At 30.5% G+C, this 15,181-nt stretch overlaps 2 protein-coding genes across 8 annotated transcripts; both read left to right on the top strand.

Annotated features, from left to right (window-relative positions):
* Positions 1-118: 118 nt before the first annotated feature.
* Positions 119-4,192, top strand: LOC130669341 (uncharacterized). Of its 2 annotated transcripts, none has more exons than XM_057472160.1 (4): positions 119-301; positions 397-869; positions 1,288-1,727; positions 3,494-4,192. In XM_057472160.1, the coding sequence occupies exons 2-4, from the start codon at positions 401-403 to the stop codon at positions 3,710-3,712; spliced, it is 1,128 nt and encodes a 375-aa protein (XP_057328143.1). In that variant the 5' UTR covers positions 119-301; positions 397-400; the 3' UTR covers positions 3,713-4,192. The 2 variants fall into 2 exon arrangements, with proteins under 2 accessions (XP_057328143.1, XP_057328144.1); XM_057472161.1 differs by having other exon boundaries at positions 382-869.
* A 2,327-nt stretch (positions 4,193-6,519) lies between these two features.
* Positions 6,520-14,955, top strand: LOC130669371 (pyruvate carboxylase, mitochondrial). 6 transcript variants are annotated; one of them, XM_057472226.1, is made up of 6 exons: positions 6,520-6,594; positions 9,966-10,342; positions 10,806-12,272; positions 12,670-12,717; positions 12,900-14,590; positions 14,670-14,955. In XM_057472226.1, exons 2-6 carry the CDS (start codon positions 10,216-10,218, stop codon positions 14,916-14,918), a joined length of 3,582 nt encoding a protein of 1,193 aa, XP_057328209.1. In that variant the 5' UTR covers positions 6,520-6,594; positions 9,966-10,215; the 3' UTR covers positions 14,919-14,955. The 6 variants fall into 6 exon arrangements, with proteins under 6 accessions (XP_057328209.1, XP_057328206.1, XP_057328211.1 ...); XM_057472223.1 differs by having other exon boundaries at positions 6,534-6,848; XM_057472225.1 differs by lacking the exon at positions 6,520-6,594 and adding an exon at positions 7,054-7,152.
* The last annotated feature ends 226 nt before the right edge of the window (positions 14,956-15,181 follow it).

Here is a 15,181-nt window from a genome sequence, read left to right as displayed (position 1 = left end):
TTGTGTATATTATTGTATTTTTAAAAAAAAATTTTATATTTAAATGTCAAAGGGCATTTAAATCCCTGGGTATTAACGCGAACACCTGAGCGCAAGCGCTGTTTTATTCTTCTCTTATATTATTATATATTAACTTGCATTCGATTCTCTCGGCCTTTGGGTGAAACGCATCTGCGCCTTCCTGGTGCGAGCCCTTGCCGCAGATTCAGCTCCGCTATTCCGGAGAGTATTCTCCAGAGCACCGGATCAACGCGTAACGTTCTGTCAAAGCAGCTCGCATTTTTTAAAATTTATTTTTATCGTAAGTACTCGGAAAAAAAATATTTTGTTTTATTAATCAGTTATTTTTTGGGTGTAAATTTAAGTGATTGTTGATTCAAGTCATTTTTTTGACAGGAAAATGTACAAGACCGTACGCAAAGGAGATGCAAGTCTCCAGTACACGATTCTACCGCAAACGGAGCAATTTTTTGACAATGGACCTCCAATTGCACCACCACCATCGCCCTCAGCACGTGATAATTGTCTGTGGAGTGTTTATAAATATTTTGTTACCGCAACGGTAATAATATACAAGCTTGTTATTCCCGCTGTTATTGTCGGCATGTGCATCTGGACTATCGTTACTATTTTGAGTGAAACTTATGCATCCAATGGTGCCAGTTACGATGATGATGATTATATTGATGTTGATGATGATCACACCGTCTCTCAATTGATTGCCAATACTATTAGTAACGATAATAATAATAATAATAATAATATTGTTGGTGTCAATGATGACGTTAACAATTTTACTGAATTTATCACTCAAACAGTCGAAACTTTTATAAACGATGAGACTACTGTTGATAATTATACAAGTACAGGTAAATTTTATCAGACATTGCTAATTAGTAATTAAAAATAATTAATTAACCCGTGTAAAAAAAATTTTGTGTAAACTTTTAAATTTGAAAAAATTCTGGACTCTGAGTTGATTATTGGAAAAAAAATTAAAAAATTTTCAACTTTCTGACCTCGAACTTGAATAGTTTTGATAATAATAAAAAAACTTGGAGTATTTTTTCTTTTTAAACGAGAAAAATTATTTTTGTTTGAATTTATTTTTTTTTGTAACAAAAAAAATTAGAGTAAAAAAAAAAAATTTAACTGAGTACTTTTTCGTAATTTTACAAACAAAAATAATTTCAGAATAAGTTCAGAATCGTGTCAAATTTTTAAGTTCACTGTCATGGATTTTTTTATACAGAAAATTTATTTATTTATTAATTATTATTATGACAGATGAGTTAGTGACAGAAGTAACAGCAACAGAAGAAATGAATATTGAAGTAGAATCAACGTCGCTGTTATTATCAACATTGATTGAGACATCATCAATCTCGGAAACATCGAGCTCTAAAATAAAACTTGAGACTCAAGAGTTCACTGACCCCACGATAACAACAATGCCGACAACTTCCGTAAGCTCGACGAGTGGTTATAAAAAAGCTAAGATGCCACGTGTTACTCTTAAACTCCGGGAGAATGAAACAATACCGCAGATGTACATGAAAGCCGGGATTGCGTCGTACAAAAAAGGAAATATTACAACAAGTGTACTTGCACATGGTCTCAGTCTCGAGGGGTTGATATTCAAGACACCTGAGGGTACCATTAAGCCGTGGAAAGACAAATGGCCTTTTGGCGAGTCCTCACTCTACAAAGATTACAGCCAGTGGAAGGTAATTATTTTAAGTGAAATAATAAATTTACGTTGCATATTTTTCAGCTGTGGTTTGTTTATAATTATCGTTATTTAATGCAGTACTGAATAATGTAGACTATTTATATCTCGGCTTATTAGCATTGAGACTTTAAGTTTTGTCTGGCTGAAAGTTACTCTAGCACGTACTGGCTCTAGGGCGTCACGAAAGTTTAACGATTGCGAATAAAATATTGATTGGGTTGCAGCTTTAGAAATGCAACAACATAAAACAAGACTGTGTTTTAAAACATTTTTCAACACCCGGTCTTCGTTCTTTTCTTTTTACTTCCTCCTATTTTATTACAGCCTTCATAAATAAAAAAATGGGTTCAGGAATTTTGACAATCAAATGGAAATTTTAAATTTAATTATTCAATACTCGGAATATTAATGATACATTCGTTCAAGTAAATATTTAAATTGTGACATGAATAATTTCTAATAAAATTGCTCATTAAATTAATGTATAATTGACCAAGTCGTCAGTAAATATATACCTGCGGAAATAATTTTAGCGCAACCCAATTTATATGAGCAAGAAATCCTCAGAGGTAAAATATATGAATTAAAAATTAAACATGAGCTCATGAATATATTATTGATTCATAATGAATCAAGTTATGATAATTAAAAATTTATTAATTATTTATTTATATACTTGCAGTATATTCATATATTTTTTTTTAAATGAAAAAGTGAGACAGATTTTATGTTTTTTTTAATTTTTTTATTAAAATTTAACATACGAATACATGAGTGGTCGAGTACTGGTTCCCTGATCGGGTACTGGGTTTCTTACCTCGGTAGCACGACTTGTAGTTCGCGGATAAAATATCCCCGACAAAATATCCTCGATAAAATATCCGAATACAAATTATCCGATAGACAAAATATCCCCGGACTCAATATTCAAGAGACAAAAATTCCTGAAAAAATATCCTGTCTATAAATCTTATTCAGAAAAATATATTTTAAATGAAAAAATAATTAATGGTTTTCGATAAACGGGTACCGTACCATTCCAAGTATATGTGTTGATCTATTGTTAATATCACACACTCAAATTTTATGTGCAAATATATTAAACATTTCTGATAAAAGGGTACCGTACTATTTATACACTGGTCACAAAAATTAAGGGATAGAAAAAAAATTCGAAATTTTTGGGTGATTTTCAATATGCTGTAACTCGGTTAAAAATGGTCGTAGAAGAAAAATAAAAAAAGGAAATTGTAGCCTCAAGTTTCTAGTTTTCAGATCTGGACCTCAAAATTTTTTATCATGCACGGCTCCAGAGTAATCTTAATCCACGACCATTTTTCACCGAGTTACAGCATGTTGAGAATCACCCAAAAATTTCGAATTTTTTTTTCTATCCCTTAATTTTTGTGACCAGTGTATTATGATATTTTGTCGGGGATATTTTATCTATCGAGTATTTAGTCTGGGGATATTTTGTCTATCAGATAAAGTGTATTCGGATATTTTGTCGCAGGTACCCTTACCTCAGTCATTACTAATTTAAAAATTCTATTTCCGGGACCGTTTTGTCAAAATGACTTATTGGAGTATAAAATTTCTAAGTCTATTTTCCCTTAGATTTTATTCGGGGCTCTGAACTTAATACCTGAAAAAAATTCTAATTTTAAATCTGATAAAATTTTGAATGTTCATTTGATAATTAAATATCATAAATATTCATAATCTACTAGTATATAAATATATTCTGTGCTTACTTTGCAGAAAATAAGCGAATTTCATCAGCAGATATTTGCGATTTTGGTGACACTGATGGCAATATCAATTTTAATATTCTGCATACTGACTGTAGTGCAGCTTAAGGCTCATCGTCGTAAATGTCAGAATGTTGAAGAGCCACTTTTGGATGAAAAGCAAGATGAGGAGGAAGTAGATCATAGATCGAAGCTACTTGACTCAGAAACCAAAGATGATACTGACTAAGGGATTATTTATTATTATTCCCTCTTTTTTTTTCATTTACTTGATATTAAATTTATATTGATGGTGAATTTACTTAACGATCAGTTTTTTTTTGTATTTATTAATGAAGAAATTACGGCTTTCCTGATCTCTTTAATTAAAAGAATATTCTACACTTCGCATAAGTGGATATCAATTCGATTTACGCACTGCGATACCACTGAGTTTATAATTTAAATTTAAAAATAATTATCGTGGAGGGTATTTTCGCGTTTCGACAATTAAAATAAATCTTTGAGTATAAAGATTTAAAAGAATATTAATAATTAAATATTTAAGTGTCGTAAATATTAAGATAATGTATTTAAATAAATCGCATGGTAAAGTATTGACAAGTTTTATGATACTGAGAGTAATAAAAAATAATCAGAGGGCAATTGTGCAATTTGTGACGTTGAGTTAAATCACAATACGACTGAAGAAATTATTATTTAAATAAAAGTTTAAATTTAAATTTAAATTTAAATGCATATCTGATGTACTCTAGTTTAAATTATTATTATCAATAATGATAATTATTTAAAGCACTTGATTAAATAATTTTATCTCTCAATTGCAATGTACAAATTATCCTTCATAATTATTATTATTATAAATATGTGTATATATTTTTATGGACTTCCAATGGCGATAATTGCGATGATACTGAAGTTAACTGAGGTCTGATAATTTTTGGATTTTTTAAAAATGATAAATTATTAAAAAAAAAATATTCAAAAAAATTCCACCTGTAGATTTTTTAATTTTCTACATGTGTATTTTTTTTTTTTTTTCTTTTGCAATTTATTCGGTGAAAAAAAATCCAAAGATTGTTGAGTGTCGTAACTTCCGGATCATTGATTACAAGAGTTTTAAAAATATGTTATTTAAATTTATTTAAAAATTTTTATTGTTATGTTTAGTAATAGAGTAGCGTAGGGTAGATTTATAATAAAAATAGAAAAAAAATTGAAATATTTTATTAACTTTTAAAATGATTAGATACCAGATAAAAAAAATTTTCATTTAGTTATAAATTATAAATAATAAATATTTAAAGAAAATGTAATAATTACGCTCAAATTAAAAGAGTTTAATTGATAATATCAGGGATGATTATATTTTAAATAATTATATTTTTTAAATCTATATTTTTATTATTTTTACGCACTATACTTTTTACTATTGTAAATAATCAGTAATCACATAATCAGAGTTTTAAAAATAACTAGTGAAATATATACATATATAAATATATATTGATATTGATATAACGTATTACAAAATATATATTATTTGAAAGAGTAATTAATGTTTCGGTGATATAAATAATCGCTTAGTGAAGAAATTGTACGATAACTTTTTATTTATTTCGTATAAATTATCGCTCATGATATTTTTAATATTTTTATGTAAATAATGATACGTAAATATTATTTATTATTATTACAGTTATAATTATTATGTATATGTAATACAATTAATCATTAACGTGCATATATCGCATGCAATTACGTATTAAAAAAAATAAATAAAGTATTATAATTAATGTCATTTAAATTATTATCATTTAAAAGAGACTGTAGCTCGCGCTTGAAAAATTAAATGACTGCTAGATGTATTTAATAATAAAATAATTATTTAAAAATTTACTTCCTGTCATTAAAATTATCCATTATTGTAGGGTCAGTTTTTCAAACCAGGTTTATTTTTAACCCAGGTTTAATTATCATTGCTGGTATATATATATATTATTAATATATAGATATACTAGCAATATTTATTCAAACTCGGATACAAATAAACTCGGTTTGAAAAACTGGCCCTTAATTATTATTATTATTAATTTTAGTAATTAATTATGAGACTGAAGTTAGACGACGTCTAATAATTTTTGAATTTTTTTTTAAAACGGTAAATTATTTTTAAAAAATATTTTTAAAAATTGCACTGATAGTTTTTTTAATTTCCTACTTGTGCATATTTTAGTTATTTTTTTTTTTAAATGAGGTATTAAATAAAAATTCGAAAATTTTTAACTGTCTTCTAACTTCAAGATCATAATTAATTATGATACTGAGTTTAGCAGACGTCTGATAATTTTTGAACCTTTTTAAAAGCGATAAATTAAAAAAAAAAAATATTTGAAAAAATTGCACTTGTAGTTTTTTTAATTTTCTACAAGTGCGTAATTGTAGTTTTTTTTTTTGTAATTGATTTGTTGAAAAAAAAAAATCCGCAAATTGTTGATTGCCTGTAAATTTCAGGGCCATTAATTAATTACATAAATATTTACAAGTAAACAACTTATTTAATTTTTTAAATTAATTATTATGATAAAATATTACGAGTGTGAATATAGCAGACATCAGACAATTTGAAAATTTAAACTAAATAAAGTAATTAATTTAAATAGTGAAATTTTAAAAAATGCGCGCGCTAATTTTTTAATTATTTAAATACGCGTTTTTTTTCTACTGATATTTGATTTATTTATTCAAAAATTTAAAAAATTCCTCAGTTACATTTATACTCATTGAAATATTGTCTGCAAAAAAAATATATAAATTAATCAATTAATCGATTAAAATTAAGGGAATTTTTTGAAGAAATTAAAGTATTGATTTTTAGTAATGAAAAGTAATTGGTTAATTTTTTTCTTAGGGACAATTTAAATTTAAATATCACGCGCGGTTTAAAATAATTCTAGTGCGCATGTGCAGTGCATTCCCGCGCATGCGTATTTGAATAATATTTTTCAGCAAAGGTCGAACGCATGTGTGCCAAACAAAAATTTTTTAGTACGATTTTTAGTGATTAGCCGGACGGTTTATAAAACAGTCTCCGTTGTAAAATAAGACTATGTAATTATGACATAATTTTATATATATATATATAAAACGTGTTATTATAAATTATATGACATTATTATTACCTAGTGAACCTAAAAAGTTTATTGTAGATACATAGATATATAGATAACTACACAAATATATACAAATATATTTTTTTTTGCTACTTAAATAATATATAGTAATTAGTAATTAGTAATTTATATGCTAATTAGTAAATTTTCAAATTTTTAAACTTTATACAGACATTTTATTTCTATCACCAGGTACGTCTTTTATTTACAACTAAAATCTATTCTATTTTTAAATAATTTTTTTTTTTATTTAAAAAAAAATCTTCGCACGATTATTTTATCACTTTTTCTATATATTTTTATTGTCCATTAATTTTTTTTATTTTTTATCATTAAGTAAAAAAAAATTATTTAAAAATTTCAAATGACCATAAACTTTTTTTAATTACACCGACAGTTATGAAAAAAAAAGTATCCAGTAAAAGAAAACAAATATTGTAACCTACTTCTTATAAACAATTGGGCAAAAAAAAAATTACGTACTTGAAATACCGGTGTAAGTAAATGTTTCTACGCAGTTTTATACAATCGCATGTAATATTTTCTTTACGCAAACAAGTCAATTTAATCAGTGAACTCTGTCGTGAAAATTAATTCACAAAATAATATTTTTTTTATTACGTAAAAAGTAAACTAATACACAAATTATTTATTTCAAAATTTAAATCACTAATAAATTTTCATACGTAATTTTTTTCTACTCCTTTCTCTTTTTTATGACGATAAAGAAAAAAAAACAGGTATCTTAACTTTTAAATGCAGATCTACTTAATACACAAAATCCTTGACCGAATTTAAAGTTTTAAGAGTCAGCTGATCGATGCCAACATTCTTATTTAATTTCCATCATTAATCAACAAATTAACTTAATCAGTAAGATTTAAATACTCATATCAATACCGTATCTACAAAATGACGTCACGAAAAAATAAATAAATAAAGAAAAACTTAAATATTAACATTCAGTTGCGCCCTAGTTCCAGTGACCCGAGAAAAAATAAAGAAGATCAATAACACTACAGGGGTTGAAGCCCTCTACTTCCTTCAATTTAAATTCTTCTCATTATTATTATTATTACATATATATAGACATATATTTAGTGTAAGATTCAAAATATCCACTTGTTACTTAATATTTTCATTAAAACGATTGAATAATTCTCGTTAACTAGGCATGAAGCCAAACGTGTAATTTAATTACACTCCTTTTTTAGTCTATCATTTAGTTGTTACACTTTTTTTATTTCGTAATTGACAAGTTTATTTATTTCAGACAATTTAATTATTGAGTAAAAGAAATTTTTTTAAATTTTTAATTTGAATTATCGATTGTTAATTTATTTATAAATAAATAAAAATTAACAATAATTTAACCCATGACTGATACAAATTAAATTTTGAAATTTTTTCATAGAATAGTTTATTGATATTTTTTTAGTCTACACGTGATAAGGAGAATTAAATAGTGAATGGACTTTAAACTTTTAATAATAAATATGCATTGCATGTACGTATGATTTTAATTGATTTAAAAAAAAAAAAAAAACAATGTATCGAAATTTATGCAATGAATGAATTTAAAATATTTTTTTTATTTGTAACAATTGACAATGATTGCAGTCGTGATATTGTTTATTATCGCACTTAGCCGCATTCATGCGAGAATTAATTTATATATAGATAAGTGCAGTACACATTACGCTGATGTGTGCTCGTAAACTCGGTGAGTGATAGTAATGCACAGAGAATTTATGATTTATTAGTTGATGCATTCATAGACATAGCCGGTGATTCCCCGCGATGACTCGCGAGTATTGTAAGAGAAAATTTAAAAAAACGAGATTTATGTCGGAGGATTGTGATTTGTGATCTGGATGTGGGTTAACGAGTTCGTTGATTATTAGCTAAATTAAATGGGAAAAAAACGTAATTATGATATTGGATATTAATTACGTAATTTAATTTTTCTGGAAGGCAGACTGATAACTTCATTTATCAAGTAGACAATATTATTAAACAAAAAATTTTTTTTATTGAGTCCAAGGTCAAAAAATTTTTAATTTTAAATTAATTGTCGGGTTTAAATAAAAATTTTAGTGAAAAATAAAAATTTAGATTTAAAATTTTAATTACTAATGGAAATATTGCAGCAGTAAAAAAAAATTGAGTTTTTTAAAACCTGATAAAGTCTCCGATTGTAAAAAAAAAAAATTTTATCGACAGTTTTAACTGTAAATTAAAAACCGATTGATTAATTTTACTGAAATTAAATTAATTTTTTTTTGTAATTAATTTTTTTACCGCTCGAGGTAAAATAAAAAGATAAAAATTTTTTTATTTTTAATTAATTGTTGGTTTTAAATAAAAATTTCAGTGAAAATTAAAAATTTAGATTGAAAATTTTAATTACTAATGGAAATATTGCAGCAGTAAAAAAAATTGAGTTTTTTAAAACCTGATAAAGTCTCCGGTGTAAAAAAAAAAATTTTTATCGACAGTTTTAACTGTAAATTAAAAACCGATTGATTACTTTACTGAAATCAAATTAATTTTTTTTTGTAATCAATTTTTTTACCGCTCGAGGTAAAATAAAAAGATAAAAATTTTTTTATTTTTCTGGATCTCGTTTTAGTTGACAAGATTGTTAATTAAAAATTTTTATTGACTGATTATTTATTAATAAGAACCAGATCAATTAAAAAAAAAATCTCGTAATTTTTTATTCATTTAAAAAAAAAAAATTAAAATCCTCATGTATTTTGTCGTCTTTTAAAAAAAAATTACCGCGTAATTCTATTTAATTTAAAAAAAAAAAAAAAGAAATTTAATGTCAATAGAATGCGGTCAAAGTATTTTTTTATTCATAAGTCATTATTATTTAAAAATTCTTGACAGCTCAATAATTCTACTTAAAATAGAGTTCCCCTGAGTTATTTTTAGTATTTAATTATTTATTTATTCATTTGTAAAATGAAATGAACATAAATATTTATTTTTTTTAGACAATAAAATATGAATGATATTAAATAGGAATCATTTGTTTTAATCTTTACATTAAAAATCTAAATGAATCTCAGTCCAATTAATTAATTAATTAAAACTAAATATTTAATTTGATTGATAAATCAAATATTAAATAAATTATTGCTTCGAATGAGCAGTGATCGCATAACTAATTAATGAGCATGATAAGCAGAAAAGGTAATAAATATTTGCATGTATCAGAGCTTCATACCGGAAAGAAAAGACTCCCAATAACTTTCGATTTTTATAAATAAATGAATTAATCAGGAAAATTTTTTTCCCCAGATTGGAGACGTCCGTCCGATTTATAAACGAGCAGCTGCGTCAATAGGCTGTGAATAATTATTAAGGAAAAAAACGACAATAAAATATCAATAGCGGTCAATAATATATAAATATATATAATTAATTGTAATTATAATCATAAATATAAAAATGATATAACGGAGAGCTTTTTTTAAAAGTCTGAAGAAACCGTTCGAAGTTCGATAAAATATTTCGTCAAGTAAAAATATAAACAAATAAATAAATCATAATGTATTCAGCTCACAGAGCCTGCAAGGCCTTAACGAGGCACAGAAATTCTCTTAGAGTTTTAAATGTTAATTTTGGAACTGATGTACAGTACAAACCAATCCGCAGTGTCCTCGTTGCTAATCGAGGTATGATTTTGTTCAAATAAATTATTTCTGCTTATTGTCAGATAAATTTATTTACATTCAATAAATATGCATTCGATAAAAAAATTTATTGATTTAAAGAATTTTTAGTAAAATAAATTATTTATTTGAATTGGCAAATAATTTTTCTGCGTCGAGTTCCATTTATTTTTGGTCATAAAAATTTTGAAAATTTACTTTGATGCCGAATGATAAAATTTTTTTTATCACTTTGTACACGGAAAGAAAATTATGGAAACGGTTCCCATTATTCTATCAAATTTTTTCCCTTCCGTAATGGTATCGGTCTTTGAGAGCTTGGGTTCGAACCCAACTCGAAATCAAAAATTCCCATAATTTTCTTTCCGTGTAAAAGTAAATAAAATTTCAAATAATTTTTTTTTATGACCAAAAACATCCAACTGAAATATATAATCTGATAAAAATATAAAAATAAAATTTTCAGGTGAAATAGCGATTCGAGTATTCCGAGCATGTACGGAATTAGGAATTCGTTCGGTAGCAATATACTCCGAGCAGGATAAAATGCAAATGCACAGGCAGAAAGCCGACGAAGGATACATAGTAGGACGAGGATTGCCCCCAGTCCAAGCGTACTTAAACATTCCTGAGATAATAAAGATCGCTAAAGAAAACGGTGTCGACGCGATTCATCCTGGCTATGGATTTTTATCAGAACGTTCTGATTTTGCTCAATCAGTAGTAGACGCGGGAATACGTTTCATAGGACCTTCTCCACGAGTGGTCCAGCAGATGGGTGACAAAGTCGCTGCTCGGCAAGCAGCCATCGAGGCGGGAGTTCCTATCGTACCTGGAACAGACGGTCCAGTTCATAGCTCCGACGAAGCAATGGCGTTTTGTCAAAAACACGGGCTACCGGTGATCTTCAAAGCGGCCTACGGCGGTGGCGGACGTGGTATGAGAGTCGTGCGCAACATGGACGAAGTTGTCGAGAATTTCGAACGCGCTTCATCAGAAGCCAAAGCCGCTTTTGGTAACGGCGCGATGTTTATTGAGAAGTTTATCGAGCGCCCTCGTCATATTGAAGTCCAGTTGCTGGGTGACAAAGCCGGCAATGTCGTTCATTTATACGAGCGAGACTGTTCTGTCCAGCGACGTCATCAGAAGGTAGTAGAAATAGCACCAGCACCTCGTCTAGATCCTAAAGTACGCGACCGCATGACAGAATACGCAGTCAAACTAGCGAAACATGTTGGCTACTCCAATGCCGGTACCGTTGAATTTTTGGTTGACAACAAAGGAAACTTTTACTTCATCGAAGTCAATGCGCGGCTTCAGGTAGAACACACAGTGACAGAAGAAATAACAGGGATTGATTTAGTACAGTCGCAGATACGAATTGCCGAGGGTATGACTCTTCCTGAATTAGGAATGACACAAGAGAAAATATCACCACAGGGATACGCGATCCAGTGTCGTGTGACGACTGAAGACCCTGCTAAAAATTTCCAACCCGACACAGGACGTATTGAAGTCTTTAGATCCGGCGAGGGAATGGGAATTCGTCTCGACGGTGCGTCAGCATTCGCGGGAGCGATAATCTCTCCTTACTACGACTCCCTTTTGGTAAAAGTAATTGCCCATGCAGCTGATTTGCAATCATCTTGCGCTAAAATGAACCGCGCGCTCCGCGAGTTCCGAGTTCGCGGAGTCAAAACAAATATTCCCTTTCTGCTGAATGTACTGGAGAATCAAAAATTCCTGAACGGCAACGTCGACACTTATTTCATCGACGAGAACCCGCAGCTATTCAAATTCACACCCAGTCAGAACCGCGCACAAAAACTGCTCAATTATCTCGGTACCGTTTTAGTAAACGGGCCAAGTACGCCGCTGGCGACTCAACTAAAACCTGCTGAAATAAAACCGCATATACCTGAAATTCCTGTTGGTGAGTTATCATTATCATTAATAAATTAATTGTTTATTTATTGTTATCTAGTCCCTTTATTACTGTTATCACAATTTATATTTTTATACTTGAAATTCAAAAATTATCGGACCAATTAGAGCTAGAAAGCTTTTTTATTTTATTATAAATAATTATTTTTTGCTTCTTTATGTGTGAATAATTTTTGCTTCCTCAGGCTGCTTAAATTTTTATTATTTAAAAATGTGTTAACAAAAAAAATTATTTTATTGCACTATTTTATTTATTTTTGTTAAATGAAAACGATGATAAGAGTCCCGATCACCAGTAAATTATTACTATTATTACAAAAATATAAATATCATTTAAATGTTTACTCGGCATGCTTTTATCATTCGTTTGGCAATTATTTTTTTAGACTATTCTAAGCTTCGAGCACTCGAAGAAGAAGACGCAGACATCGCAGGTATGCCTAGAATTTTTAAATCTACACATAAATTATTATTATTTATTATTATTATTTTATGTTTCGCTAAGACATTATCCGCTTAAAAATGCACGCATCTAACCTGGGACATTTGAAAGCTAAACCTCAATCCATAGTAAATTACTCATTGCCAGTTAATTAACAAAAAAAAATTTATTTAGATATACTGGAGCCGCCAAAAGGTCTGAGACACATCCTGCTGGAGAAGGGACCCGAAGGTTTCGCGAAAGCGGTTCGCGAGCACAAGGGATTGCTGCTGATGGACACGACCTTCCGTGACGCGCATCAGTCACTTTTGGCGACGCGAGTCCGCAGTCATGATCTGCTAAATATATCTCCGTATGTCGCGCACAAATTTAACAATCTCTACGCTTTGGAGAACTGGGGCGGCGCGACCTTTGACGTCGCTCTGAGATTTTTGCACGAGTGTCCATGGGAACGTCTGATAAATATGCGTAAAGCGATACCAAATATTCCCTTTCAAATGCTACTGCGAGGCGCGAACGCCGTGGGATACACCAACTACCCGGACAATGTCGTTTTCAAGTTCTGCGACCTGTCAGTCCAGTGCGGGATGGACATTTTCCGGGTCTTCGACTCCTTGAACTACTTGCCGAATCTTATACTGGGAATGGAGGCTGCTGGCAAAGCTGGAGGGGTTGTGGAGGCAGCTATTTCTTACACTGGAGATGTAAGCGACCCGAATCGTACAAAGTATGATCTCAAGTACTACACAAATCTCGCTGACGAATTGGTAAGAGCGGGTACGCACGTCCTGTCTATCAAAGACATGGCAGGTCTGCTGAAACCCAAAGCAGCGAGTCTGCTTATTGACGCGATCCGTCAAAGACAACCTGATGTTCCTATTCACATTCATACCCATGACACAGCTGGTGCTGGAGTCGCCTCAATGCTGGCCTGCGCCAAAGCTGGTGCTGATGTAGTTGACGTCGCTGTTGACAGCATGTCAGGAATGACAAGTCAGCCATCGATGGGCGCTGTCGTGGCTTCTCTGCAGGACACTCCGCATGATACAAACATGGATCTCAGAGACGTCTCCGAGTACTCGGCTTATTGGGAACAAACTAGAACTCTCTATGCGCCCTTTGAATGCACGACGACCATGAAATCTGGCAACGCTGATGTCTATCTCAATGAAATTCCCGGAGGACAGTACACGAATCTACAGTTCCAGGCTTACTCACTGGGTCTTGGAGAATTTTTCGAAGACGTCAAGAAGGCTTACAGAGAAGCCAACTTGCTGCTGGGTGACATTATAAAAGTGACACCGAGTTCAAAAGTTGTCGGTGACTTTGCTCAATTTATGGTGCAGAATAAACTGACTGCTGAAGATGTTCTGGCAAAAGCTGAAGAATTGTCTTTTCCTAAGTCAGTTGTCGAGTTTCTGCAGGGTGCTATCGGGGAACCTTATGGAGGATTCCCTGAGCCGCTGAGGTCAAAGGTGCTCAAGGATATGCCTCGAGTTCAGGGAAGACCTGGTGCTACATTACCGCCTTTGGACTTTGCAAAAATCGAAAAAGATTTACGCGAAGCCCATCCTACCATCACAGAAAAAGATGTCATGTCTGCGGCTCTATACCCTCAAGTTACCAACGACTACTTGAAGTTCAAAGAAACCTTTGGGCCTGTTGACAAACTAGACACGAGGATATTCTTGACCGGTCCGAAAGTCGGCGAGGAATTTGACGTGACAATTGAAAAAGGAAAGACTCTGGGTATTAAAACGCTGGCTATGTGCGAAGATCTGACGCCCAATGGTGAAAGGGAAGTATTCTTTGAGATGAATGGGCAACTTAGATCTGTTTTTATCAAAGACAAAGAAGCTGTCAAGGTATTCAAATTATTCACTTCTTATTTACGGGTTTTTTATGTTAATTATCGTCTCTTATTAATGACAATTATTATTCCAGGAGCTTCACATTCATCCGAAAGCTGACAAGAGCAACAAAAACCAGGTCGGTGCCCCCATGCCGGGAACAGTAATCGATATCAGGGTAAAAGTTGGAGATTCTGTCGAAAAAGGTGTTCCGCTTATCGTAATCTCAGCCATGAAAATGGAGATGGTGGTCCAGGCGCCGAAAGCTGGAAAAATAAAAACTCTAGACGTCAGTCAAAACAGCAAAATTGAGGGCGACGATCTCCTGCTGACTATGGAGTGAATTTAAATAAAATAAAATCATTTTTTACTCTTCCTTACATCGCGACTTTATAGATTTATAATATTAAATATATCACCGATTGTGTTTCACGGTTGGAAACTTCATCTCATTGTCGATTTTTATTTTTATTATTTTTCATACCGAGCGAATGGTAGATTGCATTGAATTATTGTATTAAAACCCGATTTTTTTTGCTAAAATAATGTCTGTGCCAATTGAATTTTAAAAATTTGCACAATTTAAATAAAAATAATTAGTGTAAT

Source organism: Microplitis mediator, chromosome 6 (assembly GCF_029852145.1).
Source record: "Microplitis mediator isolate UGA2020A chromosome 6, iyMicMedi2.1, whole genome shotgun sequence".
In the NCBI taxonomy this organism is placed as follows: domain Eukaryota; kingdom Metazoa; phylum Arthropoda; class Insecta; order Hymenoptera; family Braconidae; genus Microplitis; species Microplitis mediator.
The sequence above is the reverse complement of the archived record's forward strand: the minus strand, read 5'-3'. Positions and strand labels throughout refer to the sequence as shown.

What these genes read in the sequence shown, in the direction of transcription:
- LOC130669341 (XM_057472160.1), top strand. Translation starts at nt 401, where the DNA reads ATGTACAAGACCGTACGCAAAGGAGATGCAAGTCTCCAGTACACGATT. An exon ending in TGATAATTATACAAGTACAG is followed by an intron (nt 870 to 1,287) that starts GTAAATTTTATC and finishes TTATTATGACAG; the next exon opens with ATGAGTTAGTGACAGAAGTA. An exon ending in AAGATTACAGCCAGTGGAAG is followed by an intron (nt 1,728 to 3,493) that starts GTAATTATTTTA and finishes CTTACTTTGCAG; the next exon opens with AAAATAAGCGAATTTCATCA.
- LOC130669371 (XM_057472226.1), top strand. Translation starts at nt 10,216, where the DNA reads ATGTATTCAGCTCACAGAGCCTGCAAGGCCTTAACGAGGCACAGAAAT. An exon ending in TGTCCTCGTTGCTAATCGAG is followed by an intron (nt 10,343 to 10,805) that starts GTATGATTTTGT and finishes TAAAATTTTCAG; the next exon opens with GTGAAATAGCGATTCGAGTA. An exon ending in AAGACAAAGAAGCTGTCAAG is followed by an intron (nt 14,591 to 14,669) that starts GTATTCAAATTA and finishes TTATTATTCCAG; the next exon opens with GAGCTTCACATTCATCCGAA.